The sequence below is a fragment of the Pocillopora verrucosa genome, chromosome 2, assembly GCF_036669915.1.
Source record: "Pocillopora verrucosa isolate sample1 chromosome 2, ASM3666991v2, whole genome shotgun sequence".
In the NCBI taxonomy this organism is placed as follows: Eukaryota; Metazoa; Cnidaria; class Anthozoa; order Scleractinia; family Pocilloporidae; genus Pocillopora; species Pocillopora verrucosa.
In genome coordinates, this window is record NC_089313.1 from 3,405,297 (window position 1) to 3,421,339 (window position 16,043).

The following is a 16,043-nucleotide window of genomic DNA, read 5'->3' on the forward strand; positions in this document are numbered from 1 at the left end:
CATTCCTATCGAAAGGATTGTTGCAAACGTCAAATTACTCAATTCAGTCGCAAGATTTAGTAACCTTCAATTTAGACGAGGCGTTTGCTTTGTTTGGGTGAAAAAAAAAGTTTTGTCACTCAGTATCAGCCTATATATAGACGATAATCATTCCTTCTGTTACTGCGTGCACCCTGGCTAGCTAACACTTGGTGTAGAGTTGACATAAGATACCGAGAAACATCAGTCTGAGAAATACCGCCAGAAGATAAATCAACATCCACAGGGTCATTTTCGAGCCGGTTGAAAAAAACCCTTCCATTTCATCGGACAGGTTTGCGCTTTGTAAAGATCAATAATTCAAGAAGGGAAATATTATGATTCAGTCACTCTGTCCTAGAATTTCTTGAAAAAGTTGAAAGTTTCATTCAAAAGAGATACAGGCAATTGAAAACATACTCGTTTTTAGAACATAGATGTGATTTAAATTATTTACATTTCAAAATTGGTATCTACTCGAATAAAATGACCTCAAGGAGTTATTTTGAAAATTGTTTTGTTATTGTTAGTTCCACTAGTACGATTTAGCCTTTTACTTTACCTCTAAGGACTTGAAAAATCATCAGCTGAGGAAACTTTTCCGGTAAACTTTCGATTTATACTGACCTAAGTAGGTTGACACTTAAGTTACCGTAAACTCCCAAAGGAAAAGGAATATTTGAAGGTGTGTTAAAATGAATTTAGTATTCTTTGAGATAATGGAATTAAACCACTATTTCTTACCCTAACCCTTGATAAGCCTGTTGTCCACGAGAGGTTGCTTTTCAGCTCAACAAGGTAAGAGCAGCTGTTCCTCTGATTCTACCTCACAGTTTGCTGAGAGAACTGCCAAATGACACAAATGCAGGGATCAGGGTAACACTAAGCAGTCCATCATCATCTATCTTATGGTTAGCTTGAAAGGGAAAAGTGAAATTCACTGGCTTGGTTTTCATCAGATTTAACATTTCACCTTGACTTTGCGCAAAGATGGCATCTATATTGCAAGCTATTCGGTCGCTTGCTTTTCTACTAAAGCAAGCCATGTCCACAAACCATTTAATAGTTACGTACATAAATCCTGGATCGAGACTTCTGTTCATGATATAAGGATTTAATCTAGGAAAGCGATGCGCCTCATGAAACACTGCTGCAATAAGGCGAGAAACTGTAACGTTTAAATAACTCTATCTTATCTTAGCTCATTCCTATGAGCTGAGTTTGTAAATTCTGAATAATACCATTGTATTTTACTGTTATTCTGCACGGGAGAATTCATCGTTATGTCATTTGTCACATTTTGACAGCCACCAGACGTTTTACATACGTATTACAGGCAATTTTCGGTTTTAAAAACCTTTTCTTCAAGTGAGGCAAGATGCAAACCTGTCTTATGAAAATAAGTTTCATTTAACATGTATCATTCTCTAATCAAAGGTCTTGCAGTCATCCCTGTTTTAGATCAGAGACCTTTTTACCTCTGACATGGCCTGAAAAAATGAGGTTTTACAGCAAAGAGGAAAAATTTAAATAGTCGTTGGTCAAATTGCAATCATTGTCATAGGTAAGGTAGGTAAAGTCAGCATAAGAAACAGACAGCTCATTTGTTCTGTGGTTCTACTCTGTCCCCACTTCGCCTTAGACATGTTCCAATGGCCTAATGTATGGTCAGTGCACTGGATTCTGGAACGAGAGGTCTGGGTTCGAGACCTGACGGGGTTAACGGGTTCTGTTCTTGGGCAAGACACGTTTCTCTCCCATGCCACCTTTCACCTAGGAGTATAAACGAGTACCAACAGATTGTCAGGGAAGCCTGATGAAATGCTGGGGGTGACCTTGCGATGGACTGGCAACTCATCGGTGGGGGGGGGGGGGGGAATAGTTATACTCCTCTTTATGATAAAGTGAAACCGGGATAAGTTCCTGCTGAGTGGTTCAATTTGCTCGACTATGGAGCCAAGGAAGGCCAGTTTTGATCTTGTAAAATTATTTTATGGCCAGGGATTTTTGCTGTATCCCTAACAAAATCAACTGTTGACTCTCGTGATTGATACTTTGTACATAGAAGAGTTATCTTCTGAGAGTTGGAAAACAAAACAAAAGTTATCAAAACAACCAATCAGAAGAACAGTTTACATTATCATTAGCCAAAGAGAACTCAAAGAGAAAACAAGCAAACTGCTTCAAGAGCAGGAAAAATGCGAATGAGCAAGTTGCAATTGTTATTAGTTTCGCATCCGCTTGGTTGAGAGGATAGCTCAAGTTTTCTGGGCCAACCAACGAGCAGAGTTATTAGTTTTTTTATTGTAAATTTAGGCCTCACGGAAAGATACCCCACCCATGGAAACCGTAACCCCCTGAAATCTCAGACATGCGTAGATTACATTACTTTGTAACACTGCCTGATAAAAGGAACGCGGGCTCATGCCGAGGGTTGTTTACATCAAAGTTGCAGATTTGTGTTAATTAATTGCCGGCCGACTCGCTGACGAGAACTCCTGATGGCTCGTAAAAGACCTCACGGCAGCCAGTTTTCTGGTAAAAATCAGCCACCAGCCAAAAAGAAGCTGAGAAAACATGAACATTATTTTGAAAAAGTTGAAAAAAAAAAGCGTTGCGGTGCAAGTTTGCAACTTTTTAAGTGAAGAAAAAATCGATCGACTCAAGAGAGAGTGCAAGAGTTTGAGGTCTGAAAACGCCAATCTAAAAGGAACAGTCAAAACCTTACGACGCAGTATAGGTAAGTGATATTATTTCAGGAGGGAATGGAAATGCAGACTTGCAAATGTCTAAGAATAATACCGCAGATTGCCTGAGCCACGAACTACGGTGAATGATTTTCATTCCCATTCTGAATTCTCGGCGGTTTTAACTTACGCGATCGCTAATGACACTATTTTAAGAGGATTTTAATCATAAACCGATAATACTCCCACCGAACAGAAGCAAAAAAAAAAACTCGAAAATAAAGACAAAGTAGTCGATATGGCTGCATGGTCAGTATTTTCAGGCTTTTTCTTGCTTAACTATTTGGAGCGGCGATTAACGCAAGGGAGGCAGTACGCGCACTCAAAAGCGAAAAAATTAAACTGCGGACTAGATTCCCTCTAAAGGTTCGTACCTAAGAAAAGAAATGTACAGAGAAGTTAATTTTTTCGGTCAGCAGATCATAAGGACGCGTATCTTTGAGTGTCACACAGTATCGAGAGTTTTACGAGTGAAGTTTTGAGGCTTGTGTTAGAAGTTTTTATCAACATGAACAAAATTATCTGCGTACGGACCACCGTGGAAACACAATAGTTTCAATTATTCAACCTTGCAATTGTGATAACAATGTTTTTGCCAAATTTAAACTACACATTCTAAATATACCTGGTCGATAAGATTTCTGGCAGGACATTTTTACATTGTATTCTGTTTCAATACTCTATCATGTGAAATCAGTTACATATAACTAATTTTTATTGTGTCACCTTTTCATAATTTCAGTATTTGTAAAAGGAAGGAACATCCAATTGAAAAAGGACGTGTTGAGGCTTCAAACTCAACTTAAAAAGTGTCAAAAAAATCTGACGTCTACTGAAAAAAAGGAAAAACAAGTCAGACACAAGCTAAGGGGGACAAGATCTGCTTCCTCAAAGCTAAAACAGAAATTACAGGGCAACAGTGAAATTGCCAAAAAGGGGTATTCCCTTGTGGAGACATTTGCCCATGGTCACAATGGACACAACCAAAGGACCTTGATGTTTATGGCTTGTGTCAGATACATGCAACATGCATCTTTGTTATCATATCAAAAGACACCTGTAGCATTACATCTGATTTTCAATATTTTGTTCAATTGTAGCCCCCCAACAAACTTCATTGTCTCCCCAACTACACTTTCTGACTGGAATGTTCTCCTAGGTGAAGCCGACAAACTAATTTTACGCAAGCGCTTTTCAAATTCCAAGTATGATTTTCATCTCTGGAGTGATGACTCCCACAAAGGAGGAGAGGAGAGGCATATAGTGGGTGTTCACACCTGGTGTCCCTTAGAGAGCAAGCCAAGAGCTTATGTCCTTGCAAACAGCCTAACAGCAAGTGGGTCTGAAAAACACCAGTCTGATGTAGATTACCACGTTGTAAAAAATGAATATGATATTACCAATGTTTCAGGGTTGGTTGGGGACAATGCCTCTACCCAAAAGGGAAAAGTAAACGGTCTTTTAGCTAACAATGCCAAAAGTTTTGGAAAAGAGATGTTTTTTGTAGGATGCTACCCACATGTACTAAACATTATGCTGAGAAGAATGTGCCAGGTTTGGGGCCAAGGGTGACATGAGCAACCCCCATGTTTTACAATTACTCTATAAAATATCTTGGCTCCATCATGAGCGTCCAAGCCAATACAAAGTTATGTATGTTTCTCTTGGTATTCTAAGTAAAGAGCCACCCCTTCCCCAGACATTCATAGACACAAGGTGGACATATTATCATGAAACTCTCCAGTGGTATCTCAAGTATGGAAAAGCTTGTTTACAGCTCGCTGAGTGTCTCCTTGAAAGATTGCCAAAATCAGATAGCCACCATACTATTTGGCAAGATGTCATTAAGCTGAGCTCCAGTCCTATGATTCAAGTCGAAATCAAGTTTTTGTTTGAATTCCTCGATAAGTTTATCATCCCATCTCTGAATACATCCCAAGCTAGTGATGCAGAACTTGGATTCTCCAGTGGTTACCTAGCAAGGTTATGGCCAGCAACTGTTCTGAAGCACCATGAAACTTTAAGTAAAATGTTGATGTCTCCTGCAGAATATTTTCCTTTAACATCACAACAGGTGAAGATGTCATTGAAGGACCCAGCAGCTATCAACCATTTTCAGAAACAAGTGCAGAGGCCAATGTTACAAGAAGCAATTAAAGTAATCAAAGATCATGGAGCAGAGTGGTTAACTTTTCCCAAGTTGTTTGGAATGGGAGCTGATCAGAGATACCAAAGTCCTTTCTGGCATTCAGTTTTAAAGCTTCTTGAAATTCCAGTCAGATCTGAATATCAACAAGAAAAGTCAGTGAACAATTTCTTTCATGTACAAGGACAGAACATTCTAACATTGGTGTCTAAGGATAGAGTTGGATTGATTAAATGGGCCACTCTTTGGAAATTGATGGAACCACAATTGCTCAGTGAGATCAAAGAAATTGCTTCATCACCACACAGCTCACTCATAAGTAAAGAAGCCACTCCAAACCTGTTTGAGTTCTATGCCAAGCACATTTTCAGTCTTCCAGTTAACAATGTTCTTGCTGAAAGACAGTTCAACCTCTCTCAACTGTATCTTAATGATAACATGTCAGAGTTATCAAAACAGGCCTCAATCACATTTGTTGAAAATATTCTGCATAGTGGAAAAACCAACACCAGGACCACAGAAGCAGCACGTGAAGTTCACGAAGAAAGAATGAAAGAATATACCCAAATGCTCACCACAGACGTTTTGCAAGAGGCAAGAAAGAACCTAAACAAGATTAGAGAAAACTGCACACATGGGCCACTTACTGCAAAGGATGTTTACCCTAGAGCTTGGGTAGAAAAGAAAGTAAACAATAACTTACCAGAAACAATTCAGTCACTAAAAGCAGATGGTCGCAAGCTTAAACTTCAATGGAAGGCTTCTGCCAAGGGAACATCTACACTGGAGGGACAGAGGTCATTCAACCCAACAGTAATTGATAAAGTTACCTGTACACATGATGGACAAGTTCCAAGACTCATGCAGCTAGCGGCACTAAAGGTGTGGAACTATGGGGAGGAGCTACCAATTTATGATCTACCAAGAGAATGCCAGTTGTGTCTACAAAATCTTCCAAATGTCTTCCAGCCTCCAACTACTCATCTTTCCACATCCCACATGTCTGAACATGTTACACTGTTGCCTGCACATGAAGAATAGAGTAGTCATGAGGGGTGGCTCAGTAATTTTTAAATGTTTTAGATTTGTACATATAAGAATTGATTTCACCGACCACACTGCATGAAATAAATATGTCTCAGCATGTATGCATTTTTACACACAGAGATGCATCTAATAATTGATTAATGTTTCAACACAACATGTTAGAATTAACCTGGTAAAAGCATGTTGTATATGCCATGTTTACTTAGTAAAGTGAACATAGCTTAATATCTTAGTATATGTACATGTAGCATGTTAGCTTTTTGGTTTACAATATTGCCACTGGTTTTACAGGGTAAAAGTGAAGTGCATGGTGCCAAAGTTGAGACATGCATGTACAATCATGTTGTATTGGATCTTGAATTAAATGAATTGAATATTACATTCAAAATGAACAGTAGGTGTATGAAGCTATGATGTATCTGATTTTAAATTGTTATGTATGACTGTAGCTTTGTAGAATATTGAACAAACACTGAATTGCTGTCACTAAATTTCAGCAGTTTAAGAACATAATAAATGTAATACTTAACTACATGTAGATTATATCATTATACTGTTGCACATGTACAACTTAACATATCACTAGCAGTATGTAACTTTTAATGTGATAAGAACATGACTCGTGTATAAGTACTCTTGTTCAATAGGCATAATATTTTGCACAGGAAGGGCAAATCAAAATGATGCAGCTAATGTTATGTTGCACATAGTTAGTATACAATGATTAACAGTTACTGTAATAAATTAGAGTGGAACACTGGATCTGTTAAAAATGTGCCAAGTTTATTATCCTGTCTTTCCTTATTCTGTGTAAAAGATAAGTAATACCATTCTGACCCGTAATTAATCCTCTCTCCCCTTTAAACGTTTTTCTTCTACAATTAAATATATCTACATCAATGGAATTTTTCTTACATATACCTGACTTGTAATGACCAGTTCAACAACCAAACTTTACCTGGACCTATACTAATTATTGAATATGCAGTGTGGTCGAAAAAGAATCAGTGTATTGCTCAATCCTCTACATTCAAAGTGCCCAAAAGAAATGAGCATTAATTTGACAATCGATACCAGTCAAACATCATCTCCGTAATCCGTAGTAAGTACCAACGAGTACCCGAGAAGTGATTGATAAATTGTTCTTGGCTCCTGTTGACGATAAAACCGGAGTTCACTCTCGATCTCGAGTGGGCGATATTGAAAGTAGGCTAATTGACCCTTTATCACCAACACACCCCAAGATAGGGGTCAAGATAACTAATTTATATTCTTGCCTCGTGCATTGTGCGCTTGCTGTAATTTCGAGCTGCTCTGAGTACATTACATCAGTCGATATATTATTTCACTCCTCCATGGTATCTTGAGCGCGCGTCAAAAAAATGTGAATAACTTTCAAACGAACAACGATGGACTCCAAAACTCAGTTTGCCTTGAAAACACGATGCCCACTCCTAAACTTGTCCGTTTCGAAATTCCAAATAATAAACACCACGCGCAATGAACGACAAAACAGTACGAAAAATTAGAATTTCTACCACTTAGTCGATGAAAAGGAAAAAAATAAAACGGTAGAATCTTCAACTTCGTCGCAGTCTTCCCGGTTTATGTGTTAAACTACCTGAGACTTCGTGTTAAGACAAGATATTCAACGGTAAAGTTTTAAGAGTGTTGAGGAGAGAAGTAAACATAGGAAAGGGCCTATTCTGCGCATGTCTGAAATTTTCCTTAGCTCACGTGCATACGCTGTTCCGTGAGGCCTAAAATTAGTCTACATAAGATCACTTGATATTACTGAAAAATTTCATTACTTAAAAGATTTTTTCTCAATTGATAAATCGAACCCGTCATTTATTAACTATTTTTTGTTCGTTTAACCGATACATACTATTATATTTTTCAGTTCACTTTGCAACTAGATAATTGTGTAATAGCGGAGCTTGCCTTGCACGGCGCGCCGCAACGCCTCATACCCTCAAAAACGATGGTAACATAATTGTAACCCATCAAGCAGAGACGATTTTATAGTCAAGACATAATTTTGTAATTTTATTTTGTATAATAGGTTTGTTTATTAGACTTAAAATCTGTATCTGGTATGTATTATAAACCTTTCCATTCTAATGCTGTAGTAGAAGCTATTATATGTGAGTATGTTTTACTGCCGCGGCTATTTTCACGAAAGAATTAAAACTAAAGGTTGAGCCAAGACGGTAAAGTTATGACTTTCTTTTATCATTCCTTCATGTAACTAATTTTTTGGCCAAGATTTAGGATTCGTCATCTTTTTCTTCTAATTCGTTAGCCCATTCCTGTAGTTGCTTGCCGCGACACGATTAATCTGTTCATAGTAAAAGAGCGAACCCAAAAATTCTTAGTCAAGGGAACCAATCATCTAGTGTGGGAGTAAGGTCCCTAAAATAAATAGCTGTGGACACTATTTGATCTAACATCTAAGGTTTTTTTTGTTTTGTTTTGTTTTTGGTTTTTTTTCACCTGCAATTATAACTATACATTGATCAGTATATTTCTTGATCACTAAAAGTAAAGATTCCTTTAATTACTTCACAAGTTGTAGCTTTCGCTTGTAGCATATATAACACTTCAGTCTTGCCTGAATTTAAAAAAATCAGCGACTACGGTGCAAGATTCAAGTGCAGAACGGGGATGCATTTCTCAGAGAGACATCACCTGGATTGGAGTTTATTATCTGTAAATGAATAATAGTCCTTGACTGGCCGTTATTCTCCTATAATCAGTGTTTTTTATGCTGCCCTATAGGCACACAGATCTATTGGTTATATACAATATCTAAAAACTTTGATTAAGCTGTAAGGATTTGAGGATTAGGGACGTTTCGAAACGTTTAACTTTTAACCTAGAGTCTTCGGTGACCACTTGCATCCGCTCTCCATAATTTTAAAAGTCAGCGGTTCCAAAAGTCTCCTGAAATGTTATAAAATTTCATGCTTTTTGCGAAAGAAACTGAGAAAGTGACCAGCCAGAAATTACACTTGCATTCGTCTAACGAAGCGAAGAGAAGTCAAGAAACAATTATTGTTATATTATATCTTTTATGATAAGTTCTTCCTTAAATAAATATTAAAGAAAGGAATTCTTCATTTATACTTTCAATTTTCACCACCCATTCTCAAAAGCTTGCTTTTTTCCAGCACCTGTGAAATTTAATTCCATAGAGTATAAACAAACAAATCCAGAAGTTAGGCACTGAAAAGCAAATACCGAAGTTATTATTCTTAACCCTCGATTCTGTTCATCCGTCAGGACGGACGAGGTAGAGTCTGTAGTAAATAGCGCGAGCTATTTCATCAATAGACAGCTAAAACTGATTGCAGTGGAATGAGAAAATTTATAGACCCTCATGGTTCACTTGCTCCCTTTCTCTGAACATAACGTATTGATTTGTTGGCCTAAAAACCGAAAGTAAGGAAATTAAAAAGGGAATAGGAAAAAGGAAGGAAAAGAATTAAATACAATTCATAATAAACAAGAAGTCAGTTACGTGTCCTACTCTGTGTGACATATTCACCTTCTTTTTTTGCTCAAGCTAAAAATATACCACTGGCCATGGAAATCTCAGAAAAGTAAAATGCTATCTGAGTTTACTAGTGGCAAAATGTTTTATGTGTTATACTATTGTTTCTGCATTTTTACTCTTTCCATTCAGATCAAGCATAGTAATAGAAAATGAGCGTTCTTTTGGTCTTGAGTATTCACGAGACAAATCGTTCGCGGCACCTTCAAATTCTTCTTTTAACTTTTGTAGATCAGACGTTATGTCTTTTAGTCGTTCCTTGAAATCCAGGAAGTTTTGCATCATTGACATCTTCCTGCTGCTAAGAATCAGTCCTAGAAGAAGGATTGTAGAGGACATTTAAAGAAATGAACCACTAAATTAATCCCTGAACATATTACTTTTGTCTTTCCGATTGTCAGTACACAAATAGGCGATATTTGATTCGGTCATTAATCGTTTGAATGAATGACCATTTTCTCACTGAAAAACGGACTTACATAATTACTTATTATTTGACTGACAGAGCGACCTTTCAATAAGTATTGAACTGTTTCATGTAACGAAGGTTTCCACATCTTTGATTAAAATCTCACCGGCTGATTGGATGACGGACAGACCGACTGCCTGACTAACTAACTGACAGACTGACCGACTGACCGACTGAAGGACGAGTGACTGTCTCATTGTCTTTGATTGCCATCTGAATTTAAAAATATAGAATTACACCAATACCACGAATTAGTCTGGCTGACTGACAGACAGACTGACTGACTAACTGACTGGCTGACTGACAGACAGACTGACTGACTAACTGATTGACTGACTGACTGACTGCCTGCCTAACTAACTGACTGACAGACTGACCAACTGAAGGACGAGTGACTGTCTCATTGGCTTTGATCGCCATCTGAATTTAAAAATATAGAATTACACCAATACCACGAATTGGTCCGGCTGACTGACAGACAGACTGACTGACTAACTGACTGGCTGACTGACAGACAGACTGACCGACTAACTGATTGACTGACTGACTGACTGCCTGCCTAACTAACTGACTGACAGACTGACCAACTGAAGGACGAGTGACTGTCTCATTGGCTTTGATCGCCATCTGAATTTAAAAATATAGAATTACACCAATACCACGAATTAGTCCGGCTGACTGACAGACAGACTGACTGACTAACTGACTGGCTGACTGACAGACAGACTGACTGACTAACTGATTGACTGACTGACTGCCTGACTAACTAACTGACTGACAGACTGACCAACTGAAGGACGAGTGACTGTCTCATTGGCTTTGATCGCCATCTGAATTTAAAAATATAGAATTACACCAATACCACGAATTAGTCCGGCTGACTGACAGACAGACTGACTGACTAACTGACTGGCTGACTGACAGACAGACTGACCGACTAACTGATTGACTGACTGACTGCCTGACTAACTAACTGACAGACTGACCAACTGAAGGACGAGTGACTGTCTCATTGCCTTTGATCGCCATCTGAATTTAAAAATATAGAATTACACCAATACCACGATTTATATTAATTAAGATAGAACAGTTTTCTTCAAAAGGTATCTGTTTTATATTTACTCTGCAGGAACCTATGGTATATTAATTTAAGAAGTAGTTACCTTTTCTCTTCTTGCGTACCGTTGGTTTACAGTTGGTGTAGACTTCCCAAAGTTTGCCGATGATCATTAGGAAGGTAAGTATTCCCAATAAGGCCAATAATATAAATTTGATCATTTGTGAGCCGGTGGAGAATAACCCTTCCATTTCATCGGAAAAATCTGCTGTCTACGAAGAAACAAATAATTTTCAAACTCTTGATTGCATCGGAATAAATGCTAAACATGAAGAGAAGAATGGCGCGTGGTGAAATATAGAAAACTCACAAAAGAAACAATAAACTTCCTGTAATTCAGCAGGGATAGGTTGCTCTTTGGCAGTGTCTTTTGCAACTGCAACAATATCCGCTGATAACTCTTTCAGGCTTTCCCCGCAAACCGAAAGCTGAGTTTTTCTAGCCAATACTTCGTCATCAGAATCGTTCGTGTCATTCGGTGACGCCATTACGCCATGGCTCACGTGAGCCAGGTAATATTCCATTGGATAATTGATGTTACGAATCATTCGGATCTGCCTGTTTCGTTTTAAACCAGATTTATCCAAAAAGTGAAATGCAGTGTTGCGATCCACCATTACTCTTCCAATTGTTCCTTGGCTAATACTTTCTTGCATTTCATCCAGGTTGTTGAACTCTGTTAATGAAAAATTTATTTGATTAGTTCGCCAACGCAAATTCTTACATTAATAAAATGAGAAAAAGCGGCAGAAAAATTTCTCTTTAGAGTTTTGATACAAAAGTATATGAAATACAACTGAAATTAAAAGGTCATTTTTAAGCTTATTTTTTTACCTTCGTAGTCGTTCCTGAAGAACAATGGTTATGCAACGCGTTATACAAGAACATTGAAATAACCTGAAAAGAATTACTTACTGACAAAGTCTGCGTCCAGCTCCATAGCGACTACATGCGTTTCAGGATTCCTGTTGGACACACCCACCTAACAAGTAAATTAGCGTCAGACAAATTTTTATATGCCAGTTGGGCCCTGGTAGATTGCGCAAGAATGATTTTCGGTCTATGGTTCATGTCTATTTTCAGGTTTTCAATGTCTTGTAAGAAGAGGGTTACCGCGGTATAGAATCGTTCGTTGTCTAAAGGAGTGGGCATACCCGTAGTAAAGATTACATCGTTTATAGTTCCCGCTTTCACAGGCAACAAAATAGCGCCGAAGAGAAACTTACATTTTGACTCGTCAAGTCACTGCTTCTCGTCTGGAATCCAATAGTTAATTATGTTTTGTCAGAGCAAGTATGTATCTCAAAATTAAGAAGATTTCATGTTTAATTGACAACAAATATATACTTTAGACTTCGTTTGTTTCTTTTTTCTTTTTTTGTAAAGCGCACTTAAGTAAAAAGTAGCATAATTTTCAAAAACGAGTTTAATTTTGAGCACCATTTGACAAATGATCGAGTAATACCACTAGCATAATATGCTACTTTTACTAGCACAATCTATAAAGGCTTATTGCCAGATGATAAGTACTTTCCTCTTGCAAAGAATATGAAAAACCTCTAAAACGAAAGTACACTTAAGTTGTAGTTCCGGAAAGACCCACCCTAAATAATAGGAATAGGGAAGGCATTGTTGTTGAAAGGGCCAACAATATCCGAAGTTGTACAAAACCAGAGCAATTTTCCACTTCGACAATCAATTAAAATTGTTTAATGCTAATTTCATTCTTCCATACAACTTGCTAACTCGGACTCAGGTAGCTCATAATTCCTAGCTTAGCTGTTCGAAGTCTGAGTAGCGCTAATCCGGGGTTAATTTCATGCGGGTTTCTTTACACCTTTGTTCAGCAACCTCTTTCGAATAATTTTCTCTATTTTTTTTTCCTAAGAGCATTTGATAAGTGTGGACAAATCGTAACAACCTTTCTTTACAGCTTTCAGATCTTAAATAAGATTTCACATTACTGCTGAGTTATCTGAACCCTGCTTTTAACAACTCGGCCCTGTGACTCAAAGGATTGAGTCTCAGGGCCGAGTTGCATTTTAGCTGTTCCTGAGTTCGATCGATGAGGGTAGGATCCATTTATTGGTAAAATAACTTTTCCAGGGAAAGGCCTTTCGACGCTTCGTTTAGGATAAATTGAAAAATGTAGGGAATCTAATTTGAAACCAAGAAAATAATCACTGATTTATTTCCTTACAATATCACCCCTGAATCAAACATTAAGGTCACGAGAATAAAAGAAATGATCACCGATTAAAGAAACTCTTGATTGTTAAAAATAATTCTTTTTTCCAGCACCTTAAGAAATGTATAGAGAAAACCATAGAGAAGACGCATAATGATGTTAGGGTGCAAAGGGTTTTAGGTATTCATGTTAGGGTTACTAACCTTTTTGCCACCGATGTCCCTACATCTCGTACCATCCAGGGAAGCTTGGATAGCATTTGTCATTAAGGCGGTGAACAGCGACAACGTTATAGCTCCTATCAGGATCCATATTATACCAAATAAACGTCCACAGATGGTTTTAGGCGTCTTATCACCGTACCTAATGAGAAAAAGGAACCAAATATCTTTGCGCTTTGAGGATAGTCAAGCCAGTATACGAAGAGGGTTGTCCAATACACCCAAACCGCTACGATTCGTCAAAGGCAGTTTGCGAATCGTTCTACCGGTTAATGCGTCTCGTTATATCGGAAATCTGATAAACCGTCTCTCATTAGATGGAAACTGGAAGTCAATTTGCAAATCACTTAGGAAATATTTCACAAGTAACTGTCAAGGGTTGTTGAAAATGTTGTCGAATTGAACGACTCGTCTAAGTTAAAGTCGACCCGTCACACCAGAAGTCGATTTGCAAGACAAAATATATACTAGAAAATATTCCGAAAGGGGGTTGCAGATTTTGTCGAATCGTACGACTCGTCGCAGCTGATGTCGATCCGTCATACCGGAAGTCGATTTGCAAGACACTTAGAGAATATTCCGCGAGTAACTACGAAGGTGGGTTGGAGATGTTGTCGAATCGACTCGAATCGAACGACTCGTCACAGTTGATGTCGAACCGTCATACTTCCGGTGTGTAAATCTAAATCAACTTACCCTACTGTTGTAAGTGATTCCACTGCCCACCAAAAGCCTTCTGGTGATCCTTTCGTGAACAAGGGTGAAAACTGAGACGAGTGTGAACGGTGTTCCTGTCATGAAAATCAGTACACTTCAAGCTTACTTAAGGCCCTGCTACAACGCGCAAAGTTTGCAGCAGTATTACTCTATCCGAAATTGTGGCATCTTGGAATAAAATGTCCTTATTTGATAGTTTGCGTCATTGCAACGGTCTTTTTTCACCTACAAACAAACAAACCTTATTTGTAGATTCATGACTTGTGGGGCATTACAGTTTTCTTTTTATTTACTGTCAGGTCCTTTTTTTTAGTTTGGGTTTCTATTTCGGTGAAGCGATAAGGTGTGCCTAACTAACTGTTTACTCAAAAATGGTGCTGTCGATTCCTACTTGAACTATTTTCATGCTAAAGCCGAAACAATTAAGTTTGAATCTAACCTTACGTAGAATTAAAACTGAAGAGCTTCAGAAGCTGAGTATAGATTGACGATGATAAGCCTTAACTCTTACCAAGAGCCAAATGATCACTCCAGATATCCCTGACAGCAATATGATATAAGCCAATATTGGCCATTGTGACGTAATGGAAGTAAATAACTGTTCCCGTGACTCTGCTTTGCACTGCTTTAAGTTCACAATCATTGAACACCCGGATGATACAAATGCCCGGATGAGTGTCACACTGTCTAGACCCGTAAGTTTTTGTTTTGCATCCGACAGAATTGGAAAACCAAAATCAACCGACCCATTTTTAATCAATTTCACTATCTCATCTTGATTTTGAACAAATACTGGTACCATTTTGCAAGCTATGGGGTCTGTTACTTCTCTACCAAAGCAAGTCATGTCCACAAACCATTTTAGGGTTAGATACATAAATCCTTGGTTAATACTTTGGTTCATAATGTAAGGAGGAAAATCTAGCAAGGCAAATTTGAATTTGCATTTCGTTTCTTTATCTTGTTCCTGACGGAGTTGACGCGTTCGGCGAACTTGACGATGTTGCCTGATTTCACGGGCTTTGCGCACTAATTCTGATTGATCGATTGAATCAAGTTGGAGCTTTTGGCTGCTGGCAAGCCATAAGTCGCAGCAAACCATTAAACATAGGACCAGTCTCAGAGTTGCAACATGCATCGTTAACACCGCCAAGATATGATATGGTTAGAAACCTCCCCTGAGGCTACCAGACTTCAAGTTGTGTTCAGATCTAACCAAAAACAAACAACAAACAAACGAACAAAAACCACAGATGCCAAAGTCGGTACAATATGTTATCTGTTTGCAAGCTTGCTGTTTTATAATGCATGGCTGCAATGCAAGACAAAATATCAATGTGGTTTCCATTACATTTATATGAGAATATTCACGAAGAAGACGTCATGCACTTGAAAAGAATGGAACGAAAATATGATTTTAACCTTCTCAAAGGACTCGAAGAAGTTTTTGATAGACAAAAAGTTATGGAGTTCTCATTGAGGTAGCGATCTGCTCTCCTGGCAATATCCAGCTACCCTCACTAAACGCTTATTTTCCTCAATTTCCGAAAACCGCCTATTACGATGTATCTATTACCACACAGCGCGCTGTTACCTGAGTTAGTGTGCTTACAGAATTTACATCAAACGAGTGTAAGTGTAAGTTCGGGTAGTAGAATCAAAGTTAATGATTAAAAGCTGATATCTGAGCCAAAAACAGACATTCTCTTTAGTTAATGAATCAGACAAGGCGGCTACAAACATACTGACAAATTTTGATTCGCTCCCATCAAGAAGCTCGAAAGATGGACCCGTTATGAATTTTGAATTGCGCTTGG

The 16,043-nt window shown here is 38.1% G+C and overlaps 1 protein-coding gene across 1 annotated transcript; it reads right to left on the minus strand.

Moving 5' to 3' along the window:
- Nucleotides 1–9,607: 9,607 nt before the first annotated feature.
- On the minus strand, nucleotides 9,608–15,430 carry LOC136279042 (uncharacterized). Its single transcript, XM_066162395.1, has 7 exons — nucleotides 14,738–15,430; nucleotides 14,206–14,300; nucleotides 13,492–13,651; nucleotides 12,016–12,082; nucleotides 11,427–11,776; nucleotides 11,147–11,312; nucleotides 9,608–9,828 (listed from the first exon to the last, which is right to left on the minus strand). The coding sequence occupies exons 1-7, from the start codon at nucleotides 15,362–15,364 to the stop codon at nucleotides 9,608–9,610; spliced, it is 1,686 nt and encodes a 561-aa protein (XP_066018492.1). The 5' UTR covers nucleotides 15,365–15,430.
- Between the last annotated feature and the right edge of the window lie 613 nt (nucleotides 15,431–16,043).